Genomic DNA, 24,321 nt, shown 5'->3' with positions numbered 1-24,321 from the left:
TTACCTTAAAGTTCATTATGTTATCATAAAATAATTATGAGTATTATACTCCGTAATCCTATAAATGTTATTTCTTATTAATCATAAAAATTCTATATATTTTCCCAGATCATTTATCAAAGTTGAAAATTTTTTAAGTTTATATGATTAAAATAAAGTGAGCAATGATTATGCCAATTTTACTCTATAATCTCTTAATTATATCATCATATTATATAACTGTTGTTTCAAGTAAATATTTTCCTTCTCTCGTCAAACTTTAACAATCGAAAGAAGTTGGAATGGCACATATATTGATTTCCATACTATAATATTATAATAAATAATCTGTTCTTGTATTTAGTTGGATTAAATATGAAAATCAATTTCCAACCTTTCAAAGTTCAACTGTTATTAAATGACTTCAATAAATTCATTTTATAAAGTATTAAAAAGTTTATTTATTATTTACCTTCAAAAACGCCTTTAAAAATTATTGTTTAATTATTGAGCTAATAAAAAAATCTCAAAGTAGTTTATCTCCGAAATCTAAATGTCGTTAATAAAATTTTCCAGACGCTATTTATATACCTTTTTTGGCGTTTTACCAAGCCATTTGTTTCCATTCCGAAAAACATGACGTTTGTTTTGGTGACCTTTGAAATGAGGTTCTACTATTAAATTTCACAATATAAACCGAGGATAAGTCTTCAAAATGATAAGAAATATGTGACACTTGATTTTTATTGTAAAAGAAACCATCATAATATTTTTAACACACTTAAAACTAAAATCCGTATTTCGCTCGACTCATCATTCTGTTGTTTTTACTTGTAGCCCAAGCGCTTTTTAATTCTTGTTCGTTGGCCTTAGCTTGTTGAGCTAAATATGTGATGTGATGCTTTTTCCTCCTAGTTGGATCGACTGGATTATCTATTTCAAGTTTGGGGGCCATTTCTGGATCTGTAATTATTTCATATAAAAATTTTATGCCATGAATATTACAAATAACAATACCTGTGAGTGATTTAGTCATCCACAGATCTTTATCTGGCAAAATTTCCTCCTCATTTATGTCTATCAATTTTATATTTCCAACAGGCATTTTACTTTTACCAACCAGCTCTTTGAAAGCTGTATTGTCTAAACCATCATAAGGCTTTTCAGGATCTGGGGCTATATCAACTACAAATGAAATAAATGTGGATGAAAATCTCAAAAAAATTCTTAGAATTAGTTGTTACCAATTGATTCAGTATTTACAGAATTGTCTGATTCACTACTAACAGTAGTAACAGTTTTAGATTTTGGTCGCCCACACACTTTAGTCCACATTTCATCATCAAATGTATCTGGCAAATTAATGTCTTCATCATCTGTATCACTATCGCTAACAAAATGTTTTTTTTTTGGCATAGAGGTGCTATTTTTCTTCTTTCTATGTTCCTTATTTTTTGATATTGATATATTTCTATTGACAACTGATTTTGGAATAAAACTTGTATTAGAACATGGTGTAGTTTTTATTGGTGGTAAAATTCCTAATATGAAAAAATATAATTACAAATGCATATATTTTTTAAAGATAAAACATACCTAGTAATCCACTTCCTTTCTGTGACTTCTTAACTTTCTTCTTTTGAGGTTCATCATCTAAATCATGGAAATCTGATAATGATGGTATAGGTATTTGCACTTTTTTTGTTTCTTTTAAGGTCTTAACTGTTGGAATAAAATCCTCTAAAGCATCATTAACATCATCTTTTGAACCTTGTACCAATTTGGTGTTATAAGGTAATTTTGAAAACAGAGTACTCTTTTTATTGGTAACTGTCTCATCAATTGAAACCTTAAATAAAATTCAATTATTTGTTTCCTTTCGGTTATGTAATTTGAAATTAAATATATATTACAATATCTTCCTTGCTTTTATGTAAAATTACTTTTGAATTAATATCTTCATCACTAATTTCGTTTTCGCTTTCACTATTTGTATCATAAGCAACAAGAGCCATTTTAGTTGGTAGAATACAAAAACACGAATATTTATAAAAAATATGTTTTCAATCAAAACCTAGGGAAAATTATCAATATTACTTAATAAATTTTATAAATACAAACACATCTATTTTGGAAGCTTATTATCAAAATACTTGACCATACTTGACGTAACCTTTAATCTTCTTTATAAATCAGTTGTTTTTTGAAGGATATTTAGTAACTAAAAAACATTTCTGTTAGTTATAAATTGAAAAATAACTTAACAAGAACAATATAATAGTTGTTAACTGTTGTCACCACATATATTTTGTTGTTAGTTGGGTTATATAGAAATAAAAATGATTAAGGTTAATTTTTAAGATTCACATTATAATTGAAAATAATATTACTTATATACAACAGACATTTGTATATTAGTATTTTATATGCTATTTCAGGGTGCTGTTGCTTTAGTAACCGGTGGTGCTTCAGGTCTTGGCCGAGGAGCTGTAGACAAATTAGTCCAAAGTGGTGTTAAAGTTTTACTCTGTGATCTTCCGAATTCCAAAGGTAATGAAGTGGCAAAAACTATAGGAGAAGATAAAGTGGTTTTTGCTCCAGTCAATGTAGGTTATTTTGAATAAGTATACATAAGTTTTTATAGTATTATGTTTGAAGGTTGTAAATGAGGTGGATATTCAAAATGCACTTGCATTAGTTAAAGAAAAATTTGGAAAGTTAAATTTTATAGTAAACTGTGCCGGAATTGCAGTAGCGTTTAAAACTTACAATTTCAAGAAACATTCACCACACGCATTAGAAGACTTTTCAAAAGTTCTTCAAGTAAGATTATAGTTCTTGTTTAATTTGCAGTACAGACAGTTTGATTTTAGGTGAATACAATTGGTACATTTAATGTTATAAGACTAGGAGTTGGATTAATTGGTGAAAATGATCCTGATATAAATGGTCAAAGGGGGGTCATTGTTAATACAGCAAGCGTAGCTGCTTTTGATGGACAAATGGGACAAGCTGCTTATGCTGCAAGTAAAGGTGCAATAGTTAGCATGACTTTACCTTTAGCTAGAGATTTAGCTGGTCAAGGAATTAGAGTTGCTACTATAGCACCGGGTATATTTAAGACACCTTTACTTTCCAGTCTTCCTGATAAGGTGATAGCATTTTTGGAGAAATCAATTCCATTTCCATCTCGCCTTGGGGATCCAGCTGAGTTTGGTCAACTTGTGCAACATATTATAGAAAATCCTATGTTAAACGGTGAAACAATTAGGTTAGATGGCGCCCTTCGTATGCAATAATGTTTTTGTAATAAAGCAGTAGACTGTCTAGACTTGTTTTAAATATATTGATAGGCTTGATACATCTTCAACATCCTTAAGCCCACTTTGCACAATCAATGATATTAATCAATAAGGTGCCAATTTAACATTCCATCACGTTATTGTTTCATTATGCACCTTGTATGTTCAATAAATTGGTTAATATGTTGGTATAATATTATGGCCATCCCAAAATATACATAAATTATAAAGAAGTCTAAAGCAGGAAAAGTCTATATTTTCAAAATTTACATTTCAAATTTTATATAAATATATAAAAATTTTTTTTTATCAAGCCCACCTTATGAAATAATATAGATAGAAATTAAAAAAACGAATGTCCGACACTTTAAATAATTTATTATTTAATGATAGTGTTATTTTATTATAAATACATAATATAACAAGAAACTGCTGTTTGATTCATTAGGGAGCAACCTGCTAATGAAGGTAAAAAATAACATAATTAAAAACCTACATAAATGCCGCGATTTTCTTTCTGTTAAAATGCACATATATTTATAAAGCTCATAATTAAAAGCTAGTGGATGCGGTGTAAAGGCACTTTATTTCGCACCGCCAAGTTTAGTACTGTCGTAATCCCGTCGCTTGTTATTTCTTCCTTATAAAATACATTAAATTAAAAAAGGCCACAGTAATAACAATAAATACAATACTATATTCAGGTAAATTGTTATAAATAATAGAATAAGAACAGGAGAATAAAAATAAAGTTTATTTTTAAATTTATACATACAATAATATGATACGAACAGAGACCGGAGGCAGAAAAAGATTAATTAAAAAAAATTCTTCAATAAAAAGCTTCACTGGAACGTAAATAAGAAAAATAAACATTTTGTTTTATTCTCCTTGTAACAAAAACATGACATCTAAGTCTTTGTCGTTATATACACATATATACTAATGAACAACAGCTGGTATAGCAGTCGGAGCGTTCGTATTTAGGCCAAGATAAGCTTTAAGGAAATTAATGTTTATTCTTCTTATGTTTATCATTCAACAACATGTACAAATATACCTGAGCTACATATGGGTTTACAAAGGAACACTCCGGCGACTAAAACCATTATTTCGTGATTATTGCACCAACTACTAACAGAACAAACAGCTAAATTAAAAGTAAAATTGAATATTCAACATCACAATTCTGAGTTTGCCTCTTGGGTCATATAAAAATAGTTTCCATTAATAATAATTTTACATTCTTACATATTTTACAATACATTGCTTGCATCAGCAAACAGTTACATGAATCACTCGCTGGATGCCTCGCAGAATACCTCCTGTAAAAAAGACAGTTACTAGTTAACATATAGATGATATTATACTACGACAAAAGTTGTGTGTTGTATGAATTGTATATGATAACAGTGACCCTTAGATGAATTTACGATGTTAAATTAAAATATATATTAGTATTGTCCATAGTAGGTATTAAAAAAGACAAAGTATAACCATGCACATTTGATAAAAATACATAGAAAGTGTATAGCCACTGACACTTGTAATGTTAAGTGTTTGGAGTATGTATGCAAGGTACATTAAAAGCTTTTAGATAAAAAATATGAAATCACACGAGAAGAATTCAGACAAACGCGAACATTTAGGCCTTGCGAAAAAACCAAATTGAAAGGAAATGCATAGATTGAATTTTAATTTACTTAAATATTAGTATTTCAAATTATTTAGTGCAGAAATAGCCTATATCAACAAAGAACAATAATGTTCAATTTTATTATGAGTTGTGTTGTAGTGAAGTTTCAGATCTCCATTAAATTTAAATTTCCCAAATTTAATCTCTCTACTAATGATCCTAAAATACCATAAAATACTAATAAATGTAATTACATTCATACGAAATTCATTAAATAAAACTTAAATAATATTATGGGCAATATTGTTAGGTAAAATATCCATTACTTTATAATAAATGTGCATGTAGACAACAAGCCATTCCTATTTCTTATCTTGCTTTTTTTGGTGTAATCTATAGACAGTTACCTGAGCACTTCCATCCGAAGCTGCATCGTCAAATGGCACTGAATTGTGAAGGTTGTGTTCTTCATGAAGTTTTTCCTTCATTTTGTGGAGTTCCTTCCTCAGCCTATCTCTATCTTCCTCTACAGATTTTACATCGCTCTACAATTAAATCCTGTTTAAAACGATCGGTACGATGGAAAGTTGAAGTCTCACCAATAAGGTTGTAAGCTGGCCACTAAGGGAGGTGACTATATCTCGAACATGGCTGGCTGGGATGCTAGGAGTAACAGGTCGAACCTCGTTGGAATAATGAGGTTCCTGACTAGAGCAGACGGGACGTTTCCCTCCTTTGGCAGCGACTACCTCGCTTTCGCTTATATTGAAAGCCTCATTGATTGCCTTCTGCAGAAGATTTACCTACGCCAAACAAATATTCAAATAATAATTGTGTTGAATAGCAATTTCAAATATAAACAAACCTGAAATACACTGGCAAGAAGCCGATCTGTAATGTCCGAGTTGCCGGACGTATTCACGTCACTGGCAGAAACAGCCATATCAGCAATGTGCTCGAAATGTTCTCGGGGTATCGACAAGAGGTCAGCCACAAGGTTTTCTTTTTCTGCAAGTGCTTGCTTCACTAAAGCGTCTTTTCTTCGAATTTGCTCTGTAAATGTTAAGTGATTAATACAAGATCCATAAATATATATAAACCGCGTGGTTCGTAGATATTCTGAACTTGTTCAAATGCAAATTTTGCAAAGCTGATATTATTAGGTGCTTAATATATTCTGATAATTTTTAATTTTAAAAGGTCATTACTAATAAGTATTGTTGATTGAAATACATGCAAGCACCTAATACCTGCACTATCTTCCTCTAGAAAGCAAATTTGTGTATTTTTAAAACTGTGGCAAACTATTTTCAGTGCTAGTGCGTTTTATGCTCTAACTTGTTCAAATCAGCGAATATTTTATACCCCCCGTAAGCTGTACCACAACCGTACCTAGAGGAGTTAGCATGGACTCTGCAGTGTGCACCGGAGGTACTACTATGTTGACCTGGGACGGCTGGATCAAGGGCCAATCTTCCGCGGTAACTTTCGATGTCAATTGAATACCACCACCAGGGGTCATATCTAAAAGTAAATCCCATTAGTAAAAGTGTTGTGGGCTCTCAGTTATCACACCATGTAAGTACAGCAGCGGTCATATAGCGAGAAACTTTTAACATTTAAATATATTATAACTAAAATAAGAAGTTGATTATTATCTAGCTGTCTAAAAATTTCGTTTTAGATATTTTACTACATAAACACATTTGAATATAACTGACGAATTGTTCTTTTGCCATAATTGTACATTATATTTGAGTAGCTACAAGGATTCTATAACGCATTTTTGCATTTAACTTATTTATTTATTATATGAATGTGATGTGTGTATTTAAATATTACTATTAACGATATATATTCAAACACTTAAATCTTAAACTACAGGTGATTCTGTTTGTAACAATATTAAATTATTTTTGAATGTTAAAATTGGTTTCTCCACTGTTATTATTTATTATCGTTAGATTTTTTTGTAATATACGAATATTGTATTTAAAAGCCTACAAAGAAAATTTGGAATTTGAAAATTTGTGCTGCTACTGTAATATGGTAAAATATAGGTTTGGCAGTCGAAATAAAAGAATATGAATTTGTAGAGCAACTATAGTAAATTGAACATATTTTTAAAATGAACAATGTAGGTGCAAAGTGTTAGTCTGATAGCTATATGTTACAGTATAGCAAGGCTACATTTTGTAATACTACTAGCTGGCATTTACCTGGCGTTTGATCTTCAGAGTTCTCTTCGCCAGGAGGATTTTGATCGTCCGTCTTGACAGGGGTTTCTGGTGTATCTGGCGATTGATTATTAACCTCACTATCAGGTAAATTTTCGTTTTCCGTCGACATTTCTTTGATTGAGTTAGCATCAGAGTCCGAAGCTGCGTCTTGCGAAGATGTAGTTATAGTACTCTCTCGATTTAATTTACCTTCTCGTCTGTTATATGCATCTGCAGCATCCGAGAAATGTTTCCTCCATCTACAAATCACATAACAATTTTCATTTTGTCTGTCACAAGGATAATTATTAAAATGTAATCATCACACTTACGTCTCGCGTTTTGATTCGTCATCTGCTTGCAGATCGTACATACAAACACTACTAGTCGTGGAAGTATTAACAAGGAACAATGCATTTTTACCTGAAATGGAACAGTTTTGAAATAGAGATACATCAGTTTGTTGTCTATATGATGCTATTTTGCACTTACAAACAGCGTTTTCTCGAACTAGTAGTGTGTTCATTTTTATTATGGGTGAGAGTGGCGGTTGTCCAGGGTTCCCTGATTGAAAGAATTTTAGTATGAAACGATCGTTTTCCTTTTGGAGAATGACTATCATTTCCTCTAACAAAAGAACATGCACTAGTACAGGAGCTTTATTTGGCCGTCTCAAATACAGTCCTCCTTCTAGAATCAACTTGTACCTACAAAATAATACTTCCCTTAAGTTGACTGGTTTGACGACAAAGGTACGATAATTGCTTAAGGGGCTATGCTACCTTGAATTTCTTCAATTTCCTCTTACATCACTCAAGAAAAATAAATTAATTTCGAGAAATGATAATTTTAAATAAGTTTAGCTATGTCTATGTAGGTATACATATTGTTAAAAACACTGGTCCAAAGAGAGAAAACATTTACGATTACTTCGGAGAATTTAGTCAAAATATCAATGAAAGTTTGAACATCTTTGAGTCTCGTTAATAGAGACATAAGCGACATTGAGTGTCGTCAAAATTGCAAATGATGTTGCTTTCATTAAATTAAATTTACTGCATTATGATATTATGATGAATTATTACAATAATGAAATTACTTCAACCTGAGGTTAAGAGAATTATATGATTATAGCCTAGAAATCAATGTAGAGTAGCAGCTGTCAACTGTTTAGCATCATATCATCAAAAAGTACGTAGAAATACCTTATGTTGCTTAAAGAATAAAGTTAACAAGTAATGTGAATTATCATACCTCGTGAGATCGATGTTCCTGAAGTCGTTATCATTTGGTTGGTCGTTGGTTCTGAAACTAGGAATTTCTAAATGACGCTGGATTTCTTCTAACCGATGTCGATTGTGTGCTAATTTCGCTGCATCGTTTACATGAGAAAGGATCTCTTTCGATTGATGGTGTACTTGTTTCAATTTAATCAGTTCGTCTTTATAGTCGCTACAGACTTTCTCCGCCGCTTCTACACTTTTTACCAGTCGTTCCAAGAGTAACGGGTACCTAGTAATTCTCTGCATCTGGGCCGGTATTATTGCTAGAATGACCAATACAAAAAACAATTACAAAATCATCCAGCTTATACCCCAGCAATATCTTATACCTTGCAACTGAAGTCTTCTACATTGGCGAGATTTCTCACAATCAGTCAATATAGTGTCAAACTTAGAATCTCTCTCCCTCCTCTTTTTGATGAATTCCAAAGCTAACTGTTGTCGTTCGCAAAACGTAGCTGATGCCTTTTGAAGGGCTTCACCTTGATTGCCTATTAGAAGTGAAATGTAGATGTGTGTAATTAAAAACTATTATTTGCTTAGACTAACCTGTAAATATGGCCAATAACATATCTCCCACTTGCCGGACAAGAGGATCTTCCTTGCGAATTCTCCGCATTTCCTTATTAATATCCTGGTGAATATCTAACAATTCTTTGATATTTGGGAACAGTAGATTCATCTCTTCCGATTTAAGAATTTGATTACTAAAGAGAGTCTTATAAAATTTTTTATATAGAACTTTCAACATTCGAACGTGACTGGCCTCAGTTAGAAACAGTTCTATAAAAGTAATCATTACAATATACTCCTCTTTAAAACAATTGCAATTGTGCAATACCATTTATTACTTCTTGACGTTTCTTCTCATTGGGGTTAAGCTTTCTGAGTTCCTCTTCAGTAACAAGCTCCTGCCAATTCAGTGGATCCGCTTCTGCATCCATATCGCTGTCTGAATCGGACTGAGTTCGTACGGTAGCTTGATGAACGTCCATACTTGTGGACGGACTTTCCGAGAGCCTACCACTAAAATTAAATAATGACATTCACTAATGATCCTACAATGTGAATAATTGTTTTGTTTTTAAAATCATGTACATCTATACTCACTTGGAGGATAAATTCGAATTGGAAGAACTGCCGGATTCAACATTTTTTGATATACTATGTTGCCGATCGGTCTCGGTTTCTGAACTAAGGAAAACAAAACATCACATCCGTTTAAATAATAATTTATATAATACAATTTCAGTTTAAACATCATACCAACCAAACTTACCTCGCATTAAAATTATGCGAAGGATCGCTTATGTTTCGCCTTTGTTGTTGTTTTCTATTCTGCAATAAATTATATTTGTTCAGTCAAATGTATCGTGAAATCTAGAAATTTGTTTGTACCTTATCCGGTTGCTCTTTGACGCTCTCCGATCGATTTATATGACTAGTTTTCTTTTTTGCGCCACTTGTTTGAGTTGAACTAGAATAATACGAACGATAAGAATATAAAGAATTGTGAAAAAAGGTTGTTAAAATTAAAAATGTTCTCTCATTAATACATAAAGTCAGAGAAAAAGAAATTTCTGTTTTTCCAATAGATCACTTTAAAATCGTATATTTCTAATAATACTCGCTCAATGAAGAACCGTATAGAACGGTTGAAAGGAAATAGTCCATAACACATTCTAGATATACAGCGCTATGAAAAATGGGGATTCCAGGAGGCTATGTTAGTAATTTTTACAATTTAGGAAATACGAAGAATAAAGAGCAGACTCATCGAAAATTGTGGGGTGTTTATGATGGTGAGTTCTTTGAAGTGACAAGTGCTTAAGTAAACACTAGTGTCCGAATTGGTTTTCTCGTTTACGTTATGGAATTTTGGATCGACCAATCATTGAAAAAGTTGATGAAATTTTAAAACATACCGATATATTTCATCTGGCGACATCGCTAGGGCTAAGCATCAACCATAAAACAATTTAATTTAATTTAATTTAATTTACATAACACTAGATACAAAAAGAGGCTCAATGATGGCAAGTGGCGAGTTAATGGTGTACAGCTAGCTTTAAAAGAGTTTTGTGAAAACACTTCAAAGTTTTTTGGGGTTCAGTTCTTTGTCTAAAAAGTTCTAGTGACAGGATTATAGTTTAAAGAAAAACAGGGAATTACTATTTCATTTATACATTACTATATTTTAAATGAACATATAATAAACACGATATTAAAATAAAATTAGATTAGATGTTTGTTGCCTGTTTCTACAAAAGTGCCAACTAACCAATTCTTATTGGATTCCAACATATTTTCTTTTTAGAATACTCAATTGTATATATGCTAAAATATCATATTTATTTAACTTGCAAGGACTTGCAAACTAATTTTCCCAAATAATTGGCTTTAATTTTTTAGTTTTTTCCCTAGTGACATAAAATATAAGTATTAATCAAACTAATTTCTGTTACATGTAATATAAGACACCCATGTGAACTGAAATTATATGAAATTAATTGAAATAAATTGTGGTGACCAGTGAAAATAAATGTTATAGGCAGATAAAAGCAAGTTTAAACTATGCTGATTAAAAATACAATATCAATTTTAAAGTATGGTCAAAATTAGAACGGAATACACTCTAAATCAATATATTAATTTTAAAATGGGCATATATAATGCATATGTTATTAAGATAAAATAGGGAAGATAAAATTAGATTAGATGACAAGTATAACTGGTTTCTTTTTACAAAAGTGATCACAACAGCCCAATTATAAGTTATAACCGAAGTAGAATACTGAAACTAGAGTAGATTCAAGACTAAATACAGTCCCATATTTATTTAACTGAAAGATGTATTTGGAATAGGTTTTTTTAATATTCTCTAGGAATCACAATATTCGTATATAACGTAAAAGAGTAACTACGCACCTGGATCTCTTATTTACGCTATGAGGAATGAACAGATCTGCTAAAGAGCGTCTGTCTGGCATAATAATAAAAGCAGTAGTAGCGTTATTAGCTAAGTAGACCTTTCGCGTACAAAACACATTAACACAACTGATGTTTTTTTTTCGATTATCTAATCTGAGGCGATAACTAGAAGTATGATGTATGTGTAAATATATTATATTCACTGTCGTCATCCTACACTCGTCTAATTCTGACATTACCTTTCCGACTGGGTAACGGCATCGCTTTTTTCGATAGGCATCTGTGCATCGTCCTGCCTATCTACCAAACTTTGACAGTCTGCTTCAGACCCCGCGCGGCCGACTTCTTCGCAGGAGCCCTCAATTCTTCTGTCCGAACCCTTCCTAGTGACGGTCTGGCCTGATTTTACTTCACCTAGAAATACAAGTTTACGCTTAATCGGTGTGTCAGATATATACAGTGCAGATATGTACAGTGTGTTCAGTGTCAATGAAAAACCTATCTATATACAGTTTAATGTTGTGATCAAATTTGAGCGATCCCCTTCGTTAAAAGGAGCGTCGCAGAAATTTACTCTACGTTCACTCCAGCATATCTACCTTTATTAATATAAAGCCACGAGGGGAATCTGTTTAGGCTGGTGGTGGATACGGCCGGGTGCACGTCACCGAAAGCAATGAAGTCGAACTCGTCTTTGCACGACGTGGCAGCCGGGATGTGACTAACCCCCGTCGCCTGCTCCATGGCTTTAGCCCTGCGACTCCTCAACAGACTTATATTGATAGCGCTACTAGACTTGGCCTTGGCCAGAAGAGGCTTGTGGACCGGAGGCTCGACTGATTTTTGGGACCCGAAAGGTCGACTGGGAACGGTTTTTATACAAATATATTTAGACGATTTCAATATACGTCGATCGATTCAATCCAGTCGTAGCTTAATCATAAAAATAAACGACCACTATAACCAATTTCATTAGCATAAACCAGAGAGAATCCTTAACAATCGGCTCTGATCACCTATATTTCCGATCAGGGTTAATTTACTTTTCCCCTTAAACATCTAGACGACCCATGTTTTAACAATATATTTAATATTTAACCTTTTTGGCGCTTGTCCTTTTTTTATTAATACATATCTTTTACTATTAAATTCGATTTTATAACCCACAAAATTTCGTTTGCAAATTCAGGATAATCTTTGACTTTATAACAATTATTTATAGAGGAACTTAGAAGCTGATTAAAAATAAATGACAAATACTAATAAGGCAATATTAAAAAGGATGTCACTAAACGGGATATAAATATAATTTGTTTGAAGAGTGTAACAAAGTTAATAAAATAATCATATTTATACTTTTAGGGACATCCAAACGGACCAACAATTAAGTTACATATTAAATACCACTGTTTTGTTTAATTGCAAAGTAGTAACGGGAGGTTAAGGATTCGTTCCATCTAATGTATGCTAATTTTACTGCATACTCGTAATCATAACCGGTTAGTCCGTTGCATCACTGCTTATGAAGGTAAAAGATGTCAGCGTGTTTAACGCCAGCATTTAACTTCGAAAGCAATATTGTCGATTTTGATTACGCGAATAGTCTACCACATAGGTTAAAACAGTTATACGGCGGCTTAGTCCAGACTACACCTAAAGAAAAAAGATACCATTTCATTATCATGGTAAGATCACATGAAAAATAAATGCTTTACAAGACAGTTTTATCGGTGATGAAAGCGAAAATGAAATAGTACCGAGACTGAGGCGACAAATTTATGAAGTCTACGAATGTATAGCAATTAAAACAAAAAAAAAACATTAATTGTTCTAAAGTCAACAACTTGACCAATTATATATTACAATTATTGAAATAACAGCCTATTTATACTTTCATTGGTTATTTATATTATTTACAGGGTAAGTGAATATAAATGGAGCCACACCAAACATTTTTTAATAGATGAGATAAAAATTGATAATGGATAGGTTCAGTTAGTTAAAGAATTCTAGTAAGCAACTACATAATAGTTATAAGATTCATTAAAAATTAGCTAGTATAAAAAATGTGTCGTTATAGGCGTTAAATGGTTCAATCTGTATATCAATACCGGCAAAATTACCAGGCTATAGTAATTTTCAAAGTTGCCATAATGGTAGAGGATGTTAAATTTGTATATATCAATATCAGTAATTATACACAATGGGTATTACAAACACAATGAGTAGCATGTATATTTAATAAGAATACAATAAATTTGGAATACAAAAAGGACATGGAAACTACTAGATCAAAGGTATGAAATTACAAGAGAAGTGAAAAAAAAACAAAGAAAACATACTAAAATATCAAAAAAATATTAATAATTGTAATCTCATTGAGATGAATTACATGTCGAAGAAAGACAGCCAAAGAGTAATATAAAACAATCTAGAAAGAGAGTGAAATATTCCTGTATAAACCAATCAAAACATCATGTTCTTGTCATCTAAATGCGCATGTGTTCAAGGAGGCAATTGCATACCATATCTTTTATCTTTAGGTGTAATTCGTTCGTCCAGTTACGAATTGAATCGACCGGATTTAATTGAATAATGGATCCAGTTTTTGAAATGGAAAAGACAATTTTGAATGATATAAAAAATATTCTCTGCTCACCTAATCTGCTCTAAGTTAGTGGTTTGTCGGGTAAGCCTGGCTAAACTGAAATGACCCAGTGATTTTTGGATACCTCCTGTACCAGTGATGATCACTATTTCATTAGCAACGAAATTAATATTAGAACGATTTGCCCATCGTCTATTTCCAATCGTAGATCCATCGGCCATAGTCGATTACTCTCTAGATCGACGACTGTGTATCAAATTATGACTCTACGAGGAGAGTTAACGCTATTACCGCACGAATCTACAATTGCAATGACGTAGCAACACAAAAACTAACCGGGAGACGGCGTGGACGGTACATCCTCTTCAGGTATCCTGCTATTGAGATCAAGCGACTTTTTCGGCTTCAATTTTTTATATTTACCGTCTACTTCAATTTTAGAGGCGTCGTCACTTTTACTTTTGTAGATCTTCGATTTCACGCGTTTTAAATAGGAATTTGTGGTGTTATCAGTGCCCGACGGCTTATCGGCCTCATGAGGCTTCGTCTGTAATAGGAAATGAAACGTCACACATCCTCGGCGCGATAAATTATCATCGTTTTTAACGTTGTATGTATGACACCAAAATAAAAGCTTTTATTCTGCGATTAGCAGTTTCGGATGTCATATGCACAAACGCTAAAACGCTTGAGAAGTGAAACAGAAGTGGTCTTTACCTGAGAAATTTTCTTCGCGCTATCATTCTTTTGATTGCTTCTGCCCTTGGCAGACTGATCTATTTGCTTGGAGTCCTTTTTGTCTTTCTTATCGCTAATGCAGTGTTTTTCTGCCTTTGTCGACATCTTCAAGCTCTCAGTGCTCCCTGACAGTTTAGCACTGACAGGCCTGGAACAGCGAGTTTTAAATATCGGGCTCGATAACGATGATCAACTTCGATTTGTCTTCACTTTGAAGTGGGTTTTCAGAGTGAAGATGCAATCGTCCTCGACCAACGACATATAACCCATTTACCTAAACAGATCGCTGAGCCTCCTGTTAGCCTTCTTGGTCTGATCGAGAACGAAGAATCCACTTAGAGCTCTAGTCAGAGGCGTGGGAGTGGATGATTTGCCCTCGACAACCGGATCGCTTTCTGTTACACCGTTTTCTATCACAAAACTGTCACTGTACCGTTTGACAACGACGTCGGATGCCCGAACCCCGTTATTGTTTCGCAGCACGACTCCGTCGTGTTCGTCGGTTGGGGTAGCAGCGTCCTCTTCTGTTTTGTTATTTTTTAACTACAGAAAGTAATGCATTGAGTCTTGTAGGTGCACCACGCAAAATACCTCGCAACAATCACCGAAAGTATTCAAAATAAGCTGAGCTGTTAAAGTCAATAACTGCGTACAATTACGGGTCTCATTACGAGACAAAGAATTGGTGATTAACCCTTAACTGGTGTACTAAGGTTAACCCTGAACCCAAGCTCTTTAAATCAAATGTAAATCAATTAAAAAGCCGCGTTATGGCGCCGAAATGTATTTGCGAATTGCAGTCACCTAGTCGATGTATGAAGGCCAGGTCTAGCTGTAAGGTCTTGGTAAAATATACTGCCTTAGGGTCCGATTTAACTTCAATAAGGTCTACATTTTTTATGGAGTTAGTATGCAATAACTGGTAAGCAATTTGAGTATATTCTAGTGAAAGAACCTGATTTAGAAAAAGGGCTAAGAGAATCTAGAGATTGAGAAGAGTAGGATAACGATCTGACAGAAGCGGAGAGTTTACATACATAACACGACGTTAAATCTGAACAAGAACATTTAGATGAAGACGAACAAAATTATTTGGACGACCATTCGGTTTTATATGGTGATGAAGCTGATCGAGAGGTCCTACTTACATCTCGAGCTTAAAAAGACTAGCTGGATTAGTTAATTCATCTACTTCCCTCCAGGTGTTATCAAGCCTTTGTTCTATCCAAGTATTTTTCAGGGGCGAAATTTTAAAAATAATTTAAACCAGGTGAATGATAAAAATAACTGAACTGTCAACTATCAGAGTGAAATGCAAGATAACATCCCTTTTTTTCACATTTTGACTATGTTTTACTGTTTTAGGGTCTTTGATACCAGTTAAGGGTTCAGGATGCTTGATCGGTGAGTATCGCTTACTTTTAAGGCATTTTAATGCAATTAAATACGAACCTCATCAACATCGCATCTAATTGACTTCTCTTGATCTTTAGCAGAAGCTTTCTTATTCCGATGCCGCCCTTTATTCTTTGTTCTGTTGGCGGTTTGTTTCGCCTGCTGCTGATTAGTATGTTTCTTCTTGTCGGCATCGTTGGCCTAAAGAAGAGAAAGGAGCATTGTTGTTGCTCTCGAGGAAAACATTGTATCTCACCTTGTTCTCTGTAGAAATGCTATCGCTCTGTTCGATCGAGCCGACGGCTAAGTTTTTCTGCTTTTTATTGGTAATTTTGTTCTTGAACGTCATATTTGTGCTACGCGGATTTCCGTTATGCTTTGACCACATATTCTAGTTACACCAGCATTACAACCGCTTTTGCGTTAAGTATATTCACAGTCATTTAGTTCAATATTTCAAACACCTATGTAAAACCAATCGTTAACAGATAATTATTGCTCTTGTTTGTTTATATCCAAATACACATGTGCAACCTTCTCGATCGCGACAAGACATCAAGCGTAATTCGAATGGCGTTGCTAGCGAACGGAAATCCAAGGCGTTACAGAATAGCATGAGTGTTTATATATGACGATGATGTCAGCTATCGGTAATTCTTATCTGAATTGTTTTCTGACACTATGTCATCCCGGCCAAACCACATATTTTAATCTTAAACAATATTTATATAAAAATACATTGTTCCACCATACTAAGTACGATTATTATTCTATTTCTCTTGTAAAATAATGATACTAACAGTAATAAAAAGACGATGGCTCAATGGATTAATAAAAATTAATCTTAAGAATCAAATTCACTATATAAGACTGTTTAGAAACACTGAACAAATTTGTCAATGAGTCATTGTTTCCGCTCTACTAGCCGCAAAAGAACCAACCGAATTCAACGTAATTTTTGACGTAAAGAATCCATCGCTGTATCGAAATCTGTAATTGTTTTGAGTGAGCAAATTTTGATTTTATCTAACTCTTAATTTGGCGTCTATTTGTAAAGACGACCAAATATAATATCATTAAACACACAAATAAAGAGTGCATTAACTGTAACTTAATTAATTAAAATGCATTAATTTAACACAATTATAACGAATTGCATGTCAACTTATTTGTAGGTAATAAGACGTAGTGACTCAAACCGCTTATTGTAAAACATATATGTTATTGCCATGTTTGTTTAGAATACGTAATTTATGTTTAAGTGAAAAAATACATGATAATGTAAATCCTTATTTGATTTCAGACGTCTGAAAGAATACATCTACGTGGAAACAAGATATAAAACAATGTAACAGCTTATATTGTAGATATAAGTTTTAAGAACATATAACAAACTTAACGTTCAGAAATAATTTATATACCGACATGAAATAGTACAGAGAAGTATCGTTGTCTACTAGAGAATGTTTTTATTTCTCATGCATAATTCATAAGGATTCGCTCATGATTACTCATTGCGGAACGAGTTAATAAAAAAAAATTGATTGCGAAAGCGAGCTTGGCCTGGAGAAAAACGAACTTGTACGGACGCAACATTCACTGAAAGCAATCGAATCAACTCGATTATACAACAATGCAATGCGGTTGCATCGGCGCAGTACACTTGCACATCGAGGAGGGCATTAGCACCATTATGGACAAACAAAAGCAACAAAACTAGACTGTTTCATTCCTAAAGAAACCGGCTCCCGGGGTTAACAGGTAAAGTGACCCTTCGATTCCGGTATAGGTTACAAAACAAAGTTGCCAACACTTAACCTCACTTTAAGTATGTCGAGGGAGTCTATCTTAAGAATATTTCCGTAACACTAAAAGTTTAATCAAATATCGCACCAAAACTTAAATCCAACTTGTAAAAATACACGAATAAACTCACAACAAACGTACAAAACAGCGTACTGAACAAACAGCGAGGGCGTTTTCACCTCGGCCGACATTCGCCGATCTGTTTACCAGTCTCGAAAAATAGAGTTGGGCACGTGTATCGATCGACGACTCGTGCTATCACCGACCGGTCTCACCTGATTTCGAAAGTTTTTACGACATTCTATTATGAATGTATTTCTTGTATTCAATTAATAGACACCAACCTTTACAAAAAGAACACAAATCGACGTTACATATTTTTCGACAAATTGTTCTGTTGAAATTATTATGAAAAAATGATCTCTAAAATTGGAAAAACAATCCATAAGAAATAAATTAATTAAAAGTAAACGAACTAGTCGACTTTTCGAAACAATTCGATATCGGGCAACCTTTATCACACACAGTTGCAAGCTGACCGCGGCTGCGTCGAACGCCTGGTAAAACTGAAACAATGCTTATTTGCCAAGTCGCTCTGATGACAAATTAAAGAACCCGTTTTAATGAACGATGCTCCATCCACCCGAATATTCTCTTCGCACATAAACTGTTTATGTCGATTGAATATCTGAAAAAATGTTTGTAGATTGTTCTGTAACAGAATCCGTACCGTATGATCGCAAGTGGCATCATCGCGGAATAACGTAATCTCGTGACACTTTTCTATTGCGGCGTGTTCCTATTAATCGTCTATGAAATAATTGTTTTTTATTTTCTAATTCTCAAGGTTACTAGCCCCTCACGCCATTTAACACTGCTAGACGGTGCCGGTATATTCGTAATGCATTTCGATGGCGAGCCATTCTAGACGCTTGAAGCACATAACTGCTAATTCATTGGTCAATGACGTTTTCATTAAAATGGTAACGCGAACCATACATAAATTCCTTGAAACGATCAAGTTGTGTGCTAAACCAACAGAGGTATAACCGACCGTGAAGGAACGAGTCATCGGTATTTCGGACGCTTCTTCGTTTTCTTATTGAGACTATATCGACTAATAGTTTGAGTAATTTTAAACATACCGGTATGACTGGCACGTACGTAAATGCTTATTTATCTCACTTAACTTAATTGGTACATAAAATGTATTTTAAATTTTACTCTGTATTCATTTAAATTGATTTTTTTATAATTAACTAGTGTAATGGAATTATTTTTTAATTTAGTTTTTATGGAAAACAACCTAAATGTAAAATCAATCGAATCAAAACGAACCTTTTTTGATTACCTAGATGCTTTGATGAACAAAAAATACATATACAATATTTCTTGACGAATCTACCAACTAATGAATTGTTGAGATTGCAGAATATTACGCATATACAGATAAAAAGCTTTATTTTTCGATTTTTTTTTATAAAAAGGAAATAAGGAGATATGTATGGTAGCATAGGGCAAACAAGAATATATCCGTAGAGTACAGAAAATGCCAACTAAAAGGCCAACGGCACATCAGGAAGTTTTTAAAGCTACGGGCCAGCTGCCGCGTTTTAATGGAAGAGAAGGTCGACGCGTTTGCTGTTGCCAGATGTAACCCGATTTCCTGTGCCACCGTTTTCTCTTTTGGAAATATACTTCTATTAGAATAGTTGGGTGTTCCGTAGAGTGGGGTTAGACGGTCGCTAAAGGAAAATAAATCCTGTGGATTACTCCCAAGCGAAGGTACAGGAAACAAGGCCATATGGGGAGAAAAATAAACATCCATGCTACGAGCCTACTTTGTATTTTTAGAAGTAAATAAGGAGTTTCGACATCAATTATCGACAGATGTAAATGCGGGCGCGTTCATAAATCCGTGAGTCTCAATTGTAGCTATTTTTAGAACCGATAATAAAATCGGCTCGGCACATCGCTAGGTTAGATGTTGCCAAGTGAACCCTTTAAATTTTAATTCGCGAAATGTATGGAAAAGCAGATCCGCACAATGAGAAAGTATAGCCAATATAGTGCAGAACATATAGCTATAATCAATTGAAAAGAATATTACCTAACATCCGTACCCGATTTGTGATTGTTTATATTTAGAAGAGATTATTTGAAGAAACTCCCGGTCAAGGCAAGATGTCTATTGCTTTCTTGTCTAATCGATCGCACCGGCTTTCGTCACCATTGGCGTCCAGCACGTTGGCTGTGCACTTATCACCCCAAATATTACTTGCTATAATATAAATCCTCTAATTTTGTTAATGCCATGAAATATGCCTGATATTCTTTAGAACACCATATTAAATTAATTAGTTTCTTTAACTAAAATTTACGAATATCTTATCAGCTGCAAATTGATATACATTCAAAAAATTGATCTACGATATATCAAAAAGGTTAGATTGTCCGAGATTGATTAGACATAATGATGAAGTGGGAATCCGTATATGTTTACACAGTAATAATTTATATTAAATAGAAAACACGTCGCCCATAAAATCGTTAACCTACCTATCTTAGAGATATTGTAACGTTTGTATAACCGTGCAAAGTCCGTTAAAAATAATAAAAAGTTCGTTTAGTTATTAAAGATAAATTGTTGATACGTTAAACATTAATCGAGTAATATTCAAACATTTTACTACAGTAAAGAATGTTTTGTTTACACATGCATTGCAACAATACCAAACAATCTGCGACTTCAGGCTTAAAAAATGTGTGGCCAGTGTTTTTTATTGACCGTAAGAAAGTTATATTTGAATTGTAATAATAGATTTGCTACATTATCATATAAAATACTACATTTGCCATTATCATATAAAATACCTGCAGTTGCTAGAGGTAAGTTTAGAAATACTCTCATATAAAAATATTTTAATAATATAAAAATTATTTTAGGATTCCGAAAAATCTGAAAACTAAGCTTATGCTATTATGAACGTTGAATAAACTGACTTCTACAAATCAGCAGAACAATATACTAAATAATCGAGCGATACCGAACAATTTATTAACTATACTGTTGAGGGGATAGCTCAAATTCAGAAACTAACAGTCGGAGCATCTTGAAACTATGAATTCTACTAACAGTTTTTAAGAAAATACTGCTGTTACTTGCCAACGCTATGACGGTTATTTTATTGGATAGCAAAAATACGACCAGCTACGTAAAAATTTAGTCTTTAAAGGTCGTCATTACCTGGGGATAGCAGGCGGCTTTTCCATAAACTGATTTTTCATCAATGACAGCAAAAGACGTGAATAGATCACAGCGCGATCGAAACGGCACGCGAACAATCAACTTCTTGACCCGATGATCGGCAGAGACTGAAACGGGAACGGGAGCGCGCCGAGGGTGCGGACCAGTGGCGGCGAGCTTTTTATCGGACCGGTATAAATTCTATCCCAACATCCCTATTTTAAGTAACGTTTTCCAGTAAAACCAATTATTCGCGAATGGTTTTGGCGTTCCAATGATTTTCATAATGCGTATTAGATCGACAAATTCAAATACGTTAACACATTTTATTATACCGAAACCAACAGCAAACAAATACGCCTGCGCATCGTTTCAAAACGGTAGGGAACAGATAAAAATAAGATAACCGAAAATATTTTTGTGGACATGGTGTACTGCACTATAGAGATGACGAGATGGAATTTATAGAAAACATCGTTTTTGTTGCTATTTGAATATATCACAGTTACTTAATAGGAGTATATAAAAAAATGAAAGAAATAACGTTGGTGAACATCAACATTTTAATATACTTGACCACTGCGAAACCATCGAACAAATACGCCTGTGCATCATTTCAAAACATAGCCGAGAACAGATAAAAACGAGATAACCGAAATTATTTTTGCATATGTGATGTAATGCCTGAATCTGAAACTTTCTTTGGCAGCCATATTTATTTAAATCTTTATAGATTTTTTAATAATATAGGTACGGTAAAATTATTAATAATCCGTAATTCACTGTAATTTAAATACATACAAAAATTATATCCGTATTCCGTCTTTACAATCAGGCTCATGGGAACATAGGTTAGTTAAAATTCGTGTATGTCCCTTTGACATACCGATCAAGTAGAATGATACAATAACACTAAGAACAATAAGACTTCTCTATCTAATATATTTTAAATTACATACAACAAATGCAAATCCATATAGCAGTAACATAATTGTTTTAACAATCTGAATAAAATGCATAATTATAAAAAATATGATCCGTTCGATACGACCTTATATTAATCCGGCACAGGGGGATAAGTGACCACGACTAGCTTCCCAAAAATAATTTTAACGGATTATTATTAGGCCTATAAATTAGTTTTAGCGGTTTTTTTAATCTGAAGCTTTATTGTGAAAAATCATTACAATGTATTGCCTTCTACCTTTTCCCATATTTCAGGCAATTTACAGATTCGAGGTCGAAAGAACGATGTATCTTTTGAGGCTATCTACCAATCAACTCATCTCTTGGTATCGTAAGTGAAGCGCAGCTCAGACAGGTCACGACTCATATGTCGGAACAAGTAGTAATCAGAAGGAGCAAGGTCTGGAGAACATGGCAAGTGAGATAGCACTTTCCATTTTAATATTTCCAAGTATGTTTTCATAGGTTTTGCAACATTTGGTCGAGCGTTGTCATGCTGAAGAATAACATTGTAACGTCTTTCCTCGTTCTAGCATTTTTGGGTAGTATTCGGCTCAAACGCAATAATTATATTCGATAGCGATCCCCATTAATGGTTTCATCGAGTAATGTCTTCAAATTCTCGCCTTCAAAATGCCTTGGCTGTCCAGAACACGACCATTTTTAAACTAGTAACCTATAAAACGTCGAAACCAGTATGCACATTTTGAAATTGATGGAGCGTAGTTCTCATATGCTTCACACAGCATTCGATAACCTTCAGCTGCATATTTCTTCAAATTTCAATTCAATTTCAATTTTTTTTTCAAATGAAAAAGTAAAAGTGAAAACTTCCTACAAATGCGATTTAATCAGTAGAAATTCAGACATATTCAACGTACTGAAAACATTTTTTGTTCACACTTCAATGAAATGATATATACTCAAAAATGAAGCCTGTTAGTGAGACTTTAAAATGAGGTTACAAATGTACCGGTCCGATTGATACATATATTATTGCTATTATACATATTTATATATATTTGCTCTTCTTTATTAATTGACCAATTTTGTATTCCAATCGTCAGAATATCTTACTTAGTTGGATATAAAGTATGTATCCCTTCGACCGGTAGTTGGCGATTTTGTTCTAAAGAAGTTTTAAAATTTTATCGCTAGTGTTACTACTATTTCTCAAATAATATTGCGATTGATAGCAGCAGAAGACGCTTACTATTATAGAAACTCGCCTAAAATTAAGTTTGGAGCGTCAACTAGCTGCGGAAGAGGACATAGTTTATGATTATTCCATATCCTTGTCGATAGCCCATCTAGTTTGATATGCCGAGAAATATCGATATAGCGATATGTTTGCTGATATATCGATGTTTTTGCTGACTGATATTTTTTCAAAAAATACTGGTTATTTCTCCTACTGTTGTCAATATTTTAAAGAAAATGTCGGTATTAAAACCTAGGATTTTAATAGTGGAGTATCGAACTTTTTTCAGGATTCCATTTCAGTCTTCAAATAATGTTTGCCTCGAAAAATAGAGCAGTTGTAATGAAATATCGATAATTTTCTAATTCGATCTGTCTAAATCGTACCCCCGTGCTACTTATGTATGAATTAGTTTATAAACCACCACATATAATTTGTGAAGTTGATTATTTTTCCTAATTTAAATGTTACCACAATATCAGTATTTAAAGATAATATTTAACAATAAGAATCAGATGTATTAATCTCTTTATAAATCCATTTTGGACATTTATAAATCCATGTGAACACACTATACATAACGCATATGAGGTAATATAAAATCACAATACCACTTACCGGTTTCTGAAACGTCAACTTTGGGGTCCTTCTCCTCTACATGTCTTCTGTCTTTTTCCACTGAAAAATACAGAATATGAAGATTAATTTATGAATAAAATATTATTGTCATCATACAAAAAAATAATAAGACTTTTGAAATAAAGTGTTAAGCGATAATTAATAATTTTGAATTTCATTAATGGATATAATGCATTTATGTCGGCGTTTTTCTGGGTTTTGGTCTTGACGACTTTTTGAATGATTTTGATGAAAGCATTAGATTCGAAACGATTTTCTCGATTTCTCGATTAGGTAATAGCCAAAAATCCGAGGAAGTTAAATAAGGGAAATAGGGTTGTTGCAAAATTTTGTTGAGAAGCTGAAGAAGATGAGCTTCAAAAAACTAATGC

General features: G+C 33.3%; 4 protein-coding genes and 1 long non-coding RNA gene across 21 annotated transcripts in view; 2 read left to right on the top strand and 3 right to left on the bottom strand.

Moving 5' to 3' along the window:
• Positions 1 to 709: 709 nt before the first annotated feature.
• On the bottom strand, positions 710 to 2,136 carry LOC143198942 (uncharacterized). 2 transcript variants are annotated; one of them, XM_076408599.1, is made up of 5 exons: positions 1,893 to 2,136; positions 1,576 to 1,828; positions 1,224 to 1,520; positions 997 to 1,164; positions 710 to 942 (listed from the first exon to the last, which is right to left on the bottom strand). In XM_076408599.1, exons 1-5 carry the CDS (start codon positions 1,992 to 1,994, stop codon positions 767 to 769), a joined length of 996 nt encoding a protein of 331 aa, XP_076264714.1. In that variant the 5' UTR covers positions 1,995 to 2,136; the 3' UTR covers positions 710 to 766. The 2 variants fall into 2 exon arrangements, with proteins under 2 accessions (XP_076264714.1, XP_076264715.1); XM_076408600.1 differs by having other exon boundaries at positions 1,923 to 2,136.
• Positions 2,137 to 2,138: 2 nt separating this feature from the next.
• On the top strand, positions 2,139 to 3,306 carry scu (hydroxysteroid 17-beta dehydrogenase 10). Of its 2 annotated transcripts, XM_076408603.1 has the most exons (4): positions 2,139 to 2,327; positions 2,418 to 2,585; positions 2,638 to 2,802; positions 2,853 to 3,306. In XM_076408603.1, the coding sequence occupies exons 1-4, from the start codon at positions 2,319 to 2,321 to the stop codon at positions 3,276 to 3,278; spliced, it is 768 nt and encodes a 255-aa protein (XP_076264718.1). In that variant the 5' UTR covers positions 2,139 to 2,318; the 3' UTR covers positions 3,279 to 3,306. The 2 variants fall into 2 exon arrangements, with proteins under 2 accessions (XP_076264718.1, XP_076264717.1); XM_076408602.1 differs by lacking the exon at positions 2,139 to 2,327 and having other exon boundaries at positions 2,406 to 2,585.
• A 336-nt stretch (positions 3,307 to 3,642) lies between these two features.
• Positions 3,643 to 24,321, bottom strand: part of RhoGEF2 (Rho guanine nucleotide exchange factor 2) — a 29,774-nt gene continuing 9,095 nt past the window's right edge. For 14 of the 15 annotated variants that reach the window (XM_076408577.1, XM_076408579.1, XM_076408584.1 and 11 more), the window contains 17 exons: positions 23,930 to 23,989; positions 11,590 to 11,764; positions 9,818 to 9,896; positions 9,699 to 9,757; positions 9,530 to 9,613; positions 9,261 to 9,445; positions 8,969 to 9,202; positions 8,749 to 8,910; positions 8,391 to 8,682; positions 7,629 to 7,843; positions 7,469 to 7,559; positions 7,137 to 7,396; positions 6,310 to 6,441; positions 5,783 to 5,970; positions 5,517 to 5,720; positions 5,325 to 5,462; positions 3,643 to 4,606 (listed from right to left, as the gene is read on the bottom strand). In XM_076408577.1, the coding sequence (XP_076264692.1) occupies positions 4,577 to 4,606; positions 5,325 to 5,462; positions 5,517 to 5,720; positions 5,783 to 5,970; positions 6,310 to 6,441; positions 7,137 to 7,396; positions 7,469 to 7,559; positions 7,629 to 7,843; positions 8,391 to 8,682; positions 8,749 to 8,910; positions 8,969 to 9,202; positions 9,261 to 9,445; positions 9,530 to 9,613; positions 9,699 to 9,757; positions 9,818 to 9,896; positions 11,590 to 11,764; positions 23,930 to 23,989 (2,588 nt within the window). In that variant the 3' untranslated portion in view covers positions 3,643 to 4,576. The remainder of the gene's footprint in view (positions 4,607 to 5,324; positions 5,463 to 5,516; positions 5,721 to 5,782; positions 5,971 to 6,309; positions 6,442 to 7,136; positions 7,397 to 7,468; positions 7,560 to 7,628; positions 7,844 to 8,390; positions 8,683 to 8,748; positions 8,911 to 8,968; positions 9,203 to 9,260; positions 9,446 to 9,529; positions 9,614 to 9,698; positions 9,758 to 9,817; positions 9,897 to 11,589; positions 11,765 to 23,929; positions 23,990 to 24,321) is intronic. The other variant, XM_076408583.1, reaches the window with a different exon arrangement.
• Positions 14,106 to 18,047, bottom strand: LOC143198943 (uncharacterized). Its single transcript, XM_076408601.1, has 7 exons — positions 17,910 to 18,047; positions 16,348 to 16,555; positions 16,149 to 16,292; positions 14,971 to 15,239; positions 14,676 to 14,844; positions 14,295 to 14,505; positions 14,106 to 14,224 (listed from the first exon to the last, which is right to left on the bottom strand). The coding sequence occupies exons 2-7, from the start codon at positions 16,477 to 16,479 to the stop codon at positions 14,217 to 14,219; spliced, it is 933 nt and encodes a 310-aa protein (XP_076264716.1). The 5' UTR covers positions 16,480 to 16,555; positions 17,910 to 18,047; the 3' UTR covers positions 14,106 to 14,216.
• Positions 20,648 to 24,053, top strand: LOC143198947 (uncharacterized). The gene is made up of 2 exons (XR_013006317.1): positions 20,648 to 20,786; positions 20,844 to 24,053. It is a non-coding gene; the product is annotated as an uncharacterized LOC143198947 (long non-coding RNA).

The sequence above is a fragment of the Rhynchophorus ferrugineus genome, unplaced genomic scaffold (genome assembly GCF_030347505.1).
Source record: "Rhynchophorus ferrugineus isolate W39M unplaced genomic scaffold, kcgeb_rfMv2 rfM6, whole genome shotgun sequence".
Taxonomy (NCBI): Eukaryota; Metazoa; Arthropoda; class Insecta; order Coleoptera; family Curculionidae; genus Rhynchophorus; species Rhynchophorus ferrugineus.
The sequence above is the reverse complement of the archived record's forward strand: the minus strand, read 5'-3'. Positions and strand labels throughout refer to the sequence as shown.